The 14,249-nt window shown below is 40.9% G+C and overlaps 1 protein-coding gene across 2 annotated transcripts; it reads right to left on the reverse strand.

Annotated features, from left to right (window-relative positions):
• Positions 1-242: 242 nt before the first annotated feature.
• Positions 243-5,290, reverse strand: PHYC (phytochrome C). 2 transcript variants are annotated; one of them, XM_079058492.1, is made up of 5 exons: positions 4,877-5,290; positions 2,551-4,772; positions 1,568-2,384; positions 883-1,179; positions 243-808 (listed from the first exon to the last, which is right to left on the reverse strand). In XM_079058492.1, exons 2-5 carry the CDS (start codon positions 4,661-4,663, stop codon positions 571-573), a joined length of 3,465 nt encoding a protein of 1,154 aa, XP_078914618.1. In that variant the 5' UTR covers positions 4,664-4,772; positions 4,877-5,290; the 3' UTR covers positions 243-570. The 2 variants fall into 2 exon arrangements, with proteins under 2 accessions (XP_078914618.1, XP_078914617.1); XM_079058491.1 differs by having other exon boundaries at positions 4,908-5,289.
• Between the last annotated feature and the right edge of the window lie 8,959 nt (positions 5,291-14,249).

Genomic DNA, 14,249 nt, shown 5'->3' on the forward strand with positions numbered 1-14,249 from the left:
CCAAATCCATGTCACAATCCCCACAATTCTTTAAACCAACGTTCAAAGTCAACTCATCTTTTTCTCTCGTCCATTCACCATGCATTGTGATGCTCTTAGTTAATTACAAGTAACAATCAACATTCTCTCACTTACCCAATCCTACCAATTAAATTTTCATTTTCATCAACCATCTTATTCTTAACTACTCCGATTTAACAATCCATCACTCACTAATCACTAAATAAATAAATAACTAAGTATTGACAAAGAAAAATAGATTTAGAAAATTATAAAAATTAAAAATTCCACATGTACTACAGCTAACCGATTCATTTCAGGTATTAATGAGACTGAGATTGAAGCGATGATCCAGGTAATCATCATGTACAAAAACAAAATTATAAAGAATGGATTACAAGACTATAGTACATCATCATAAACATCATTCAAAATCTCTTGATACAACAAATTCGACAAATTTGAAGCTCCTCAAGGTTTTGTATGTAACTCTTCATCACCATCCCTTTTTTTCTGTACAAAAACGAAGCAGATTACACAAACTCCACCAATCAAACTTTCCCATTTTGGTTATACGACTCTTTTTGATCGTTTGTTGTCAGATGTCAATGAGGGTGCTATTGGAAGCTCAATCATAACTATGAAAGAAGCTTTCTCAGCCTCCCTAAGATACTGCACAGTTCCATTCATGATCTTAACAAGCTTTTGGCTAATGTAAAGTCCAAGCCCTTCTCTTGAGACACTTCGGTTATGGAGAAACATATCCTGAACCAACTTCTCTGGGATCCCCGGTGCCGGATGGGTAATTCTGTCATTTCACAAACACTCTTTGTGTTAACAGATTGTGAATAATAATTTAAGATAATTTAACAGATTAATCACCTGAATTCAAGATGGGCGACTTGAATCTTGGCTCCTATGTGTTCCATCTTGTGAGTTACATGAAACACAACCGAAGATCCTTCAAATGCAGGAGTGAAGTTGACAGCATTTGACAAGAAATCCGCAAGAACTTGTTGAAGCCTCAAATTATCACCAAATACACACAAAGACAACACTTGATCGGGTGCATCATAAACCACCTCCACTTTCCTCTCTCGGCTCAAACTTGTGATTTGATTTAAAACCACCTCTAAAGACTCACCAAGTTTAAACTCCGCACATTTCATCTCCGTATAACTGAAAACACATCACAACAACACATTAAAGATCATTCACACAAATTGACCCATAAAAGACAAAAAGGTACCAAAAAAAGGTATATATTATTATAGTATATACCACCCCACCAACCGGTCCCCATTGAGGTGACTACTGTCTGTTAGGTGGCTCTTGTACCAACCACCTAACAGACAGTTGTCACCTAATGTCCAAAGGACAAGGTGACAACTGTCTGTTAGGTGGTTCTTGTACCATCCACCTACCAGGCTGTTGTCACCTAATGTTCTAGGGACATGATGGTGTGGGCCAGCTCAGGATTTGCTTTGCTGGAAGAATAACCTTTTTGCAGAAAATTGTCTGCGAACATAAAAAACATAACCGTAAAATAAAATTTTAAAAAGCATACCATTCTTCAATGCTTTCGATATCCGCATCATCGACAATTTGTGCTAATTGTTCTCTACACAAATGGCTCTTACGCAAAATATGTCTTTGCTCTCTACCCAACTCCGATGATTCCATCAAATCCTCAATACATTTGATCCCATTTAAACTACTCTTGAGTTCATGGCGCAAGTAGGTCACCTTTGTAAGACTATTCAAAGCAGCTTGTGTGGACCTTCGTTGCACCATCATGGCATGTTGAAGCTCGGGGCTTGTTACATGTAAAAACCCCAAAACCCCCGTAATTTTTCCATCTTTATCAACCCTTTTGTTAGCCGAAAGTAACGCTTCAACATACTTACCATTTTGATCAAAAAAACCGAACATCAATTTATCCGCATCCAACCCCGAAATCACCTCGTTTAGCAGTATTCTGAGTCGGGTCAAAGAATCTTCGCCTTTGACCCGACATCCGAAACTACCAACGGTGAAAACTTCACCAATAAGCATACGATTGTATGCTTCTTCCCTCCGTAACCCCGTAATTTTTTGCATTGCTTCATTCCATTCGGAACATTTACCATATTCATCCATCATGAAAATTGGTGGAATAAGTGGACACGGGCTACGGATAATACTAGAATAATCGCCTTTCATTTTTGTGTATTTGTCCGTGATTAACTTTTGAGCCGTTAAATCTTGTCCCACAAAGCATACCGCAACTATCACTTCATTCAAATCGCGGCTACAACACGCGTTTGTAACGAGGGTAATATGGTCATTTTTTTCTTGGCTACCGAAACATTTTAGTTTGATTTCAAGATTTTTCTCCTCGATGCCTACAATCAAATACCATAAATGTTCCATTAAATTGTTGAGAAATGAATACTTAGATTTGGGTAATGACAAACATTACTTTAACAATTGAATTATTTAGAATAGTTATGTAAGTACTAATCTTAATTAAAGAAACAAATTACTAAAAGTAGGAACAAAGAAGGTTACCATGTAAGGCGGATGAAAGCATGACTTTGACTTTATCAATCGAATCATTGACAACCAAGTTGACCAATGGGACACCAACTACTTGGTCCAATGGCAATCCGGTAATTTCGCCTATTTTATCATTCCACCCGCTAATATTTCCATACCCATCAACCGAAAATATAGGAACCGAAGCGGTTTCAATCAACCTAACCATTTCATTAGTCACAACACGCAGTTCATCAACCCTTTGTATGCTCGATCCAACGGTTGGAACACTCACAATCTTCTTATCATTATCATCATCATCATCATTATCATCACCACCCTTGTCCTCATCATCTTGTAAAGATCCTCTCAAAATCAATTGTAAAGAATGAATGGCATCCATTTCCACATCTTCCCATGGTGAACTCCTATTCTTGACAACTTCCAAAAATGCCTTGAATGATGACCTCGGATGCATTTTTCTTCCATCATCTTTATCATCCGGATAGTGTTTTGCTCCACCCCATTTCACTTCTTTTGCAGTATGTGATCGAAACCAAAAAAGAAAATCTTTTGAAGTAATCTTGATAGCAGCCATTCCACAAACCGCTTTTCCTAAGACTAAAGCATTCGGGTATCCAGCATCCATGAGACTATCTGTACTTAACCCTGTCCCCCCTTCATGTTCTTGAAGAAGCCAATGTGCTATATCTTTAATTTGTGATTCTTTAGGGGTGATTCCAAGAAGCCAAAACTTGTTTTTGTAGTAAAGAGCAGCACCATCACATGTAACAAGATCCATGACATTAGGCGATTGTGTCATGATTCCAATTGGTGCTTCTCTTAGAAGCATGTCACAAAGTACAGTTTGTGTCTTCAAGATGTGTTTTTCTTGTAATTGAGCAGCTAATTCGACTTCTTTGTTTATTTGAACACCGAAAACTTGAATCAAAAACTCACACGCGTACCTCAAAGGGAATGGGACGAATCGAGCAGTTGAATGATGACAAACAACTAAACCCCATAATCTTTTTCCCTTTTCTTCTTTTTGCTGATTTATCCCACTTTCGGATTCGTTCTCATCATCTTCTTCATCATCATAATCACCATCACTAATGGTGACAGACATCACAAGAGATGCAATGGACCCCATGTTTGCCATGTATTGTGAATGGCATCCATGAGGAGCTCTCAAAGCAGACCCTGAAAGACTCAAAGGCTGAGGTAAATTCTTGGTTTGAACCACTTTCACAGATTGAGCTAAACAATCACAAATCATTCTAACTTTGTTTTTCATAAAAAGAAATCTTGAAGCTTGAGGGATATCAGTTGCAGGATAATGTAACCCAAGATAAGGTTCAAGATCAGGCTTTCGACACTCTGCAATAACTTCACCATGTTCATCTTCATGAAATTTGTAAACCATAACCCGGTCATACCCAGTCAACTCACTCACTTCACGAACCAAAACATCACACATTCGGGATATATTCCCACTTTGTAAAGATTGTAATCTTGAAATCGCTTTAGCTGCAAGCTTATAAGACTTTAAAGCTCCAGCAGCTGTTACAGGGACATCAGCGGGATTCACAGGCTCCAAATCTATGATCAATCCCACATCGTTTCTATGTAAAATTGCATAAAACGGCTTACCTGAACTCCTGCAATGAACTAATATAGGATTGAGAAGATTAATTTCTGGAAAGTTCGCTGCTTTTTGAAGAGCGGATGCGCTTGAAGATCTAAAGAGGGTACGGACATCTGTTCCAAAAGTTAAAGCTTCTTGTTGTTCGATGTTTGGAACTGCATGTGGAGCTAAATCCAACATCTCGAGGGCGTTTTCACTGTAGGCTAACACGCTTAAGGTTTGTTCATCGACTGCAATCATGCATCCGAAAGGCTGAATTTGACTTCCTCTTTGCATTTTCTGAAGGTAAGCTGATACAGTCGATGAAGGGACATTGCTGGTTGAAGTTGATGCGTTGACGTCAATGGAAGTAGAGTAGTCAAACTGTCTTTCGGATTCTTCGAAGTCGCCATGAAGCTTTGCGTCAATTGGGGTTTGTGAAACCACACGAGCATCGCGTTTCAATCGTGAAGAACTGCTCCTCGAACAATGGGTTCTGCTTGTCGATCTAGATGACATTTTTCACAATTCTTTTCTTTCAATTTCCCTCTTTATGCGAACTCTAAAGAATCAAGATCCTTGAATCAATCAACCCATGGGAATTACAACAAAGTTTCAACCTTTCAACCTAATAATTCAAGAACATAAACCCCAAAAAGAGTCAAAAAGATTAAAATCCCATTTGGTATCAAACAGTATATATCAAATTCATAAGGAAAAAAGGTGGGATACCCAGAAAAAATCAAGAAAAAGAACAGCTCACCGCAGGTTTCGATTCTCTTCTAGAGAAAGGCAGCATCTTTAAGCAGAAAACAAGATAAGGGTCAATAAAGAACTATATTCCCTCTTGCCAAAACAAAAGAAAAATTCTGGTTGATTATTTCTTTATCTCCTCCATAAACACCTCTTCAAACCCATAATCTTCAGAGACACAATACTTAAGTATCAGCAGGAAAAAGCCAAATTAGAAGATAAAAGACTCATGAAAATGAAATTCCTAACTTTTATGATATTGATTAGGGCCCTATTCATTATAGAAAGAGTGATGGGACCATGAACTGATTACTGCCCCACCACAATTTGCAGCGTTCGGGATCAGCTACATGTGAATTTAAGACCGACCTTCTTAGTTTAACATTATTTTCTTTTTCCTTTTTTGGAGATTTGGCGAAATTCTTAGCTGGTTGGGTGGTGGATTTTTGGTGCAATCCATAAAGAAAAGATCTTTTATATTTTATTTTTTACTTTTATTTTTCTATTTCTTCTATAAATCATTCATATTATTGAGTATATTCTTTTTCTTCTGCAAATAATTCATATAATTGGATATATTCTGCGGCATTCTAAGTTGACCATGGGAACTACATTAAAAACTTATCTTTCTATCAAAATATAACGAAGATAAGAGAAATGATGGAGACTTGAGTAAGGTTTCTGGACTCATATTTTCTATTGACATGATTTTAGTTAAAACAAATTTTAGAGTGAAATTTGAATTTTGACTTTTTAATATCATATTTCTAAGTCAATGATAACTATAAGGTTAAAGACTAAAATTTGGTATAATTGAGAACACGATAAATAATTAAAGGAAATATGACTTATCAAGGTAATTATCTTTTCGTTTTGTTCACATCTGAGTAATTTCTCTTATCAAGTGTTTACATATGACCATTATGACCGACTGTAGCAAGTTATAATCGGTCATAATGGTCATATGTGAACATTTCTAACAAATTTGTTACCTAGATATGTAATAAATTTTTTTTATCCAAATGTGAACAAAACGAAATATGTAATTACCCTAATAATTCAATTTTCCTTCTTTTTTATTTTACCTTTTAATTTTGATTTTGTATAAAATTGGTAAATATTTTTAAAACCATACAATTTTGGTAAATATCTAGACTTAAACTTAGAATGCTAAACGATGATCGTGAGGAGTGTGTCTAATATATTTTAGGAAGTACGCCTGAATAGACATAAGCACTAGCTTAATTAAGGAAGATGCCTAAGATGCTTTTATGTGCTTAATAATTTGTGATGTTTTATGCTATCGTTTGATCGGATCTATGGTCTGTTGCCGACCGGATCTGCAAATTTTATGTGTTCAGATTTCTAAACGTTTAATTACGATATTAGAACTTACATATAATTTTTCGAGGTAATAAGGAGGAATACGCGTCTAAACCTTCCTCTATCTTTATTCTTGTCTCAATACACCAAACGATTGTTTTGGTGTACAGAACATCATGGTGAAGACTTGTAGCGAATTGAGTAAATGGAGGAAATGAGAAGGCTTACGATACTGAATGGTACTTATCGGAAGATATCATAAGAGTGGTATCTTGCCTTTAGAATGCATCTAATAAATAATACATCTAGTACGGGAGAAGTAAACTTTCGATTTGCATAAAGAAAGATTTTTGGTATAATCCATGAAGTTATTCCATCGTCTGACATTTCCATCACCAACCGAATTGAAGTAGAATTGATGATTGAAGATACGCATGGAAGAAGTCATAGTAGAGTCTAGGGAAAATTTTATGATTGATTAGACACATTTTTATGTGTTAAAATTGTTTTTGTGATAGTAACTTGGAAAGCTGCGAGACAATACTTGGGACGAGTATGAGTAGGTGTGAATGGCAGTAGAGGCCTATACTACCGGAAGCACAGGACTCACACTTGGATTAGGGAAAGTCACAAGGTTACTAAGGAGCTAGTAATTGACTTCGTTTTATTCGAGTATGTCGTTACCATTGTTTCGGTAATGATTGAGAAGATGATTATTATTCTGACCCGAGAGGTCATATCATATCGAGTCCGACTAAGATGAGTATGTTACGTGGTTCAGAGAGCCAAGTTTGATGTAGCATCCGACTTAAGCCAGAAGATTGAAGTAAAAGATAGTCAAAGCGATTGTGATCGTTGTTAAAGTAAGAAACTTCTAGTTAGAAGTGCTACGTGCTACGATGTGATTAAATCACATTAGAACATGAAGGAAGGTATAGTCTGTTCTGGAATTTGACTCTAAGAGACCTGAGTCTAAGTGTTGCAACATACGACGAGAGGTCATTAGAACGAGGCACATCAATCTATTATAGAAATCAAAGAATTTATTCTTAAGTTTGTCAAGAAGAAGAAGGAGTCTCCAGTAAGGATCGAGATTGTGACTTGAAGATCATAAATTGGAGTCCAACGTGAGATAGGGAGCGGGTCCAAGATCGGGCACCGCCTGCAGTCAGGAAGTCTTAGAGTTAGATACTCGTTCGAAGAAACATCAAAGTTACGGTTATTACTTAGGATGAAGAGATAACATATGGAGTCATCATGTGAGTCCTGTTTCGTTGATGATTCCGGGACGTAATCATCCTAAGGGGGAGATAATTGTAACGCCCGCAGATCCAGGCTAGTCAATTTAGAAATGATAAGCATAAAAAATGAGTTTTTGATGGAGGATTATTTATAAGGATTAATCTTAACCAAGTTGTAGTATATTTTACAAGGGTTCCGTACATATAAAGAACGCCGAAATCCGAGTTATAACGAATAAGTTATGGCCCGTCGAAGTTTTACGGCAAAACCGGCACGGCACCGGGAGACATAAATAGTGAATTTACGGTAGAAGACTTTTTAGCCTTATTGATCTAAACAAAATCTGTATTATACATTAAAACGAGAACATACAAAAAAAGAACGCCCAAATCTGACTTCGTATGAGGAAGTTATGAATTTTCTAAGATTTGGCATAACAGTGCACGACCCGAAACTCGAATTTTAGTTCGAGCGGTTTTTGGCTTACACGACCTAAATGAGAGTTGAAGATCTCATTAATAGGAACTCAACGGTAAAAAGACAGACGAAAACGGAGTCCTTATGTAGAAGTTATGAATTTTATGCGGACATTTAACAGTATAATCTATTCCTACTGTTAAATTTAAGATCGGTCGAGAATTAGCCGATGGAGTCTAAATGAAAGTTTTAGATCTTGTTTTTACCTACGCGTGGATATAAAGAATGTCGAGAGTACAGCTCGTATGTTAAAGATATGGACGAAACTTGGTCCCTACTCTTCAAACGCGATAAATTTGATACAGTTTTGTAAATCTGAGATAGAATGAGAATTAGCTGACGGCGTCTAAATGAAAGTTGTAGTACTCGTAAATACCAACGCGTGGATATAAAGAACGTCAAAAATGGAGTTCGTATGAATGAGTTACAAATTATAATAGCATATTTACGTATTAATCATATATACGTACACATATATATATCCAAATGTATATATCATTAGAAAGGTATCGACGATGCGGTTATTATAAGACTAGTGTTGAGTACTTTCGACATTAGTTTAGTACAAATATCGTTAAATCTATTTAAAATAGTATTATGAAGGGGTGTTTAGTCGTTTATATAACTATAAGGTCATTAAGTAATTATGGAGGGTAGTTTTTGTAAATTCAATTACTATAAATAAGAGGCTTGGGCTCTCATATTTCTTGCACCATTCTCTTGATTCAAGAGTCTTTCTCTTCTTATCCCCCGAGCATTTCGGTCCCTCGTGATTCGACTTCTCTTTCTGTAGTTTTAGCATAGTAAGGTGAGCGCTGAAGCGCTGCACGAATCTTTCTTAGAAAGATTCAGCGACGAAGTTCTGCCCCTGCAGAGCCCGACTCCTAGCTAAAACCCCCTTGTAAGTAAGTTATGCTTACCTATTTTAATATAACTTATATTTAAAATTAGTATTGTTATTATGAACTTATAATAAATATTTGAGCTATTATTATGACTTATATAAGTGTCGTTATAATATCTTTTTAACTACTCGTGGTACGGGGAATCTGGTTTAAAGGGCCGCATAGGGTTGTTGGATTTCAGAAGTGCTATATGCCAAAATGGTCCTGCCCCCCGGTGTTTTATGTCTGGCTCTGTCTGTACATAGTGGTTGGAAAGTATTGTTTAAACGCTTATATAATAATAATAATAAGACTAATAATAATTAGTCACGGTAAATATTAGACTAAAATGTAGTGGTAATAATACTAGGTTTCGTCGAAGGAAATTATTTTAAAGTAAACGAAGCACTGTCCGAGTACCGAGTCACCACCTTATCAAGTGAGTGCATAGTCCCTTTCATGAACATGATTTTAATACAAGTATTGATTGAAGCATTAATTATATGTTTATGTGCGAGTTAATTGATGTTGCCTGAAATACGTGTTAAAGAACATACCTGATTATATATGATGATTTAGGATAAAGAGTAAACCTAAATTAATTATGAGCAATATTGGGTAGTATTTTTCTTACGAGTACGAGTGAGTTATACACAGAGAATAGAACTTTAGTATATGTCATTGATCCGAGAGCATGGATTAGACATAGTCATTGTCCTTAGTCCGGGAGTATGGATTGGACATAGTCAACTGTCATTAATCCGAGAGTATGGATTAAGACATAGTCAGTTGTCCTTTGTAGCACCTGGTTCTTGGTATGTATTTTTATTTAAGTATTTTGCATTTTTGGCCTTGGACTCGGCGAGTTGAAGGACCAACTCGCCGAGTAGAAGCGGGATGAGGCGCGGGATTTAAGTGATGGACTCGTCGAGTCGGGTCCCGGACACGACGAGTAGGCTCTGACTGGACAAAACCCTAATATGAGGCTTTTGTACCCAAGGAAGGCCCCATGCAACTCTAGAGCCATTTTAGAGCCTTTTTGGCTCAAAAGTTCCATGCATGCACGTAAAGTTCGTAACTTTACGTGCTAGATCGAGCTTAGGGGCTTGGATCTATCATTTGGTCAAGTGTTGTACATCTGAAATCGAGGATTTAGGGTGTGGATGTTATCGACTCGGCGAGTCCGTTGTTGGGACTCGACGAGTCCAAGGCTTTGAGTCCCATATATGTTGAGGGTCAAAAGGACTCAATTGGGTGTTAGAAGGGTTGTAGCAGGACAGAAAGAGTGACCCAACGCATTGGACTTAATTGTAGACCTGGAGTTCATGGGACTCGACGAGTGCTAGAACAGACTCGGCGAGTCCAAGGCAATCTCCTTATGTTTGAAGATGAACTCGACGAGTTGTTCATACAACTCGGCGAGTCGAAGTCAGGACTTGTTCATCAGTTGAAGGTGAACTCGACGAGTGTTCATACGACTCGATGAGTCGGATGAAGGTTCATTGATGTTCGTAAGGAAGGGGAACTCGTCGAGTCGTTGCCAAACTCGACGAGTCGAGTCGTGGATAAGGACGAGTAAAGGGAAGGGACTCGACAAGTTGACGGCCCAACTCGGCGAGTCGGGTCAACTGGAAGTTGAATTTGACTTGGACTTGGTTGGGGGTAAAATGGTCATTTTACCCTAAGAGTAGATATCCGTTTCTAACTGAGTGTTTTGTGGGGGTTGTAGCCGGAGGATTTCCGGAGCAGCAGTGGACGGAGGTTTCCCGCACAGGTTATCAGCAGCTTCCCGTACGAGGTGAGTTACCTTCCAGTAGGGGTGGGTCTAAGGCCACAATGCCGGCCCACCAAAGAGGAGTATTTAGAAGATGATTGTCTTTGTGATAATTATCTTGGTCTGGTTACATGCTTGGGTCATGAGTTTTATTTGTATGATATGTTACGTGTATGATAGGGATTGGTTTCCCTGATAGCGGTCCTTAGGACCGAAGGGTAGGTCAGTACCCGGATATGCCTGACTGTATGCTTATATCTTGTTGTTGTATGCTAGTGGTAGGGGGTGGAATAGTCCCCAGTTACCGGTTGAAAGATACCGATGACAGTTACCGGTTGAAAGATATCGATGATGGTTACCGGTTGAAAGATACCGATGATGGTTACCGGTTGAAAGATACCGATGATGATTACCGGTTGAAAGATACCGATGGTGATTACCGGTTGAAAGATACTGACGATGATTACCGGTTGAAAGATACCGAGGATATTGTATGGTATGTGGTATGATGGGGGAACTCACTAAGCTTTGTGCGTACAGTTTCGGTTTTGGTTTCAGGTACCTCTTCGTCTAAGGGGAAGGAGCCGGCGGCGTAGCATCGCATCACACATACACACACACATGATTTTCGCATGGAGCTTTCTGGGATTGTACTCTGATATGTTATTATTTTATGGCTTGGGTTTTCAGATATGATACATAGTTTTATGAGATGATGTGTTTTCACAGTATTTTCTTATGAATGTTTTTATGAGTCGGCTAATTAAAAAGAAATTTTTGGACCTGAAAATTGGGATGTTACAAGTTGGTATCAGAGCCCTGGTTTGAGGGATTCGGACACACCCTCGGGGGTGTCTGGACTCAAACTGAGGGGCTAAAAGGTTTTTACAAGGAAAAATGGTTTTCTAAAATCTAAATGGAAGGATTTTAAGAAAGACGAAGTGTGTGATGCATGCGACCGGCCGGGCTCAAGTAAGTTTTCCCCAAGATACCCATACTTGATATGTTATGCTATATGGTTTTGATTCAGAAAACTGCATGCTAGAATAGGACTAAGGATCTAGGAGGATGCCTTGTGTGCCTGATATATGATTCTGAGAATTGCATGCTAGTTAGGGCTAAGGATCTAGGAGGATGCCTTATATGCTTGTTGTATGAGTTGTATGCTAGGACTGTTTAGTCAGCAGTAGGATGGCCTGTGTAGGTTATGCCTGATTTGGTTACCCAATGCACGAATGCTGCATGCTTTGTGCTATGGGGGTTCTGGCCACCTCCAACTAGCTAAGGAACAGATATGTAACAGTATCCGCAAGTTAGTTAGGGGGAAGTGGTGGGGACTCCTAGTGCAGCTGATGGCGGAGGGTAGGTCGGAGAGTGCCCTAGGAAAGCCTAGGATGAGGTCAGTGGAAAGGGTATCGGCAAAAGAGACTTGGTGAAGTCGAAGCAATCATTGATGAAAGTACGGGTAGATAGAAGGTAGTATGGGCCCGTACTACTGAAAGCAGAGGACCCGTACTCGAATCAAGGAGGGCCTAGATGGAACCTGGAAACTTGGAAAGTGTGCGAGACCTCCGAGAGTATATATGACCCTGACATTCGTACGTTTATTTTCAGAATGGTGGTCACGCGACATGGAGCAGGAGGTTCAGGATCTGGGTCAGGATCGGGCTCGGGTGCAGGATCCGAGCATGTGGATGATGGGTTACGCAAGTTCATCGCGTCCGAGATCACGAGGGGTATCCTTGATGCGACGCCGGTTATCTTCGGGTCGATCAAGGAAGGGATCATTGAGTTGATGGAGGATCGCCTCAGGGCATTCAGGAGTGACATGGCGGCCAGCCAGTCAGGATCGCGCACACTGTCCTTCAAGGACTTCCGAAGGAGCGGTGCGCCGGATTTCCATGGGGCGAAGGACCCCATTGTTGTCAGACGATGGATTGCAGACATTGAGTCTGCACAGTTGACTAGCTTCTGCCCCGAGGGGTCGAAGGTGAGGTATGCAGCAGGATGCTTGAGAGACAGGGCCAGAGATTGGTGGGAGTCGGTTGGTGACTCTCTGGGAGCCTCGGCTGTTGAGGCTATGACATGGCCGGATTTTGTGACCCGGTTCAGGGCGGAGTTTGCGCTAGCTGTGGAGCTTCAGCAGCTGGCCAGGGAGTTCTTGGACATGAGACAGACTACGGAGACTGTGGCGGAGATCACCGCCAAGTTCCGGGAGAGGGCATTGCTGGTGCCCCAGTATGCGGGTGATGAGGACATGAGGAGGACCCGCTACCATGATATGTTACGAGATGACATCCGGGAGCATGTCAGTTTCTCAGCTTGCCCTACCCTGGATTCCATGATTGTCAGGGCTAGGGAGAGGGAGATTGATCTGGAGCACATCCGGAAGAGGAAGGCAGCGGAGGGGCTGGCGATGGGGGCTTCGGGGAAGAAGCCCAAGGGATCCGATGGTAGGCCGAAAGGCCAGTCAGGGCGGGACCGTTGTGGGAAATGCGGTCGGTCACACGAGGGAGCTTGTCGCACTGGGCCGGGTTCAGGCTGCTATAAGTGTGGCAAGGTTAGGCATTTTGGCAGAGATTGCACTGCCCCTACTCCTGCGATTCAGATATCAGACCTGATTTGCTTTCATTGCAATCAGAAGGGCCATAAAAAGGCCAATTGCCCTAGATTGACAGCAGCAGCGGCGCCGGCAGTGGCGCCGACTCCAGCGACAACACGGGTTGTGGATGGCCGGAAGGCCAAGTTGGAGGCTCCAGTGGTTCGGAGCCGAGCGTTTCAGCTGACAGCCGAGGAGGCACGCGCTGCACCCGATGTGGTGACGGGTATGACTTCTTGTTTATGCTTTTATGATATGCCGCTGTGATGTTGATATGTTATGTATGCGCTCTGGTTAGGATCGTTCCATGTGAACGGTATTCCAGTTTAGGTATTGTTTGATTCAGGTGCTACCCGATCGTTTGTCTCTCTTGCGCTTAGCAAGAAGTTTCTGGAGTCTTCGGGCATGTTGGATTGCCCTCTAGAGGTCGAGATTGCGGACGACCGGTCGGTACGAGCGTCAGAGGTCTACCGGGATTGTGTTTTGAGGCTGTTCGAGGAACGTTACCTGGTGGACTTGGTTCCCATACCTTTGCGGGGTAACAAGGTTATTATTTGTATGGATTGGCTGAGCCCCAATGGGGCAGTGATTGACTGCGCGTAGCAGTCAGTACGGATTAGGACCCCTAGTGGGGGAGAGCTGGTGGTTTAGGGCGAAGGGCCACAGCAAGGACCAGCTTTATGTTCAGCAGCGAGGGCTAGGCGATACCTCCAGCAGGGTTGCGCAGGTTATGTCGCCTATGTTATGGATACCCGGGAGGCGGGTAGGGCGACGGTGGGCGATGTGCCCGTAGTACGAGAGTTTGCGGACATATTCCCCGAGGAGTTGCCTCGAATACCTCCGGAGCGACAGGTGGAGTTCAGGATCGACCTAGTCCCTGGTGCGGCTCCGGTAGCCAAGGCACCGTGTCGGTTGGCTCCTCCTGAGATGCAGGAGTTGTCTACACAGCTGCAGGAGCTGTTAGACAAGGGATTCATTAGACCGAGTAGTTCTCCCTGGGGAGCCCCGATTCTGTTTGTGAAGAAGAAGGATGGGTCGCATCGGATGTGTATA

The sequence above is a fragment of the Lactuca virosa genome, chromosome 7 (assembly GCF_052849685.1).
Source record: "Lactuca virosa cultivar CGN04683 chromosome 7, Lactuca_virosa_CGN04683_v6, whole genome shotgun sequence".
Classification (NCBI taxonomy): domain Eukaryota; kingdom Viridiplantae; phylum Streptophyta; class Magnoliopsida; order Asterales; family Asteraceae; genus Lactuca; species Lactuca virosa.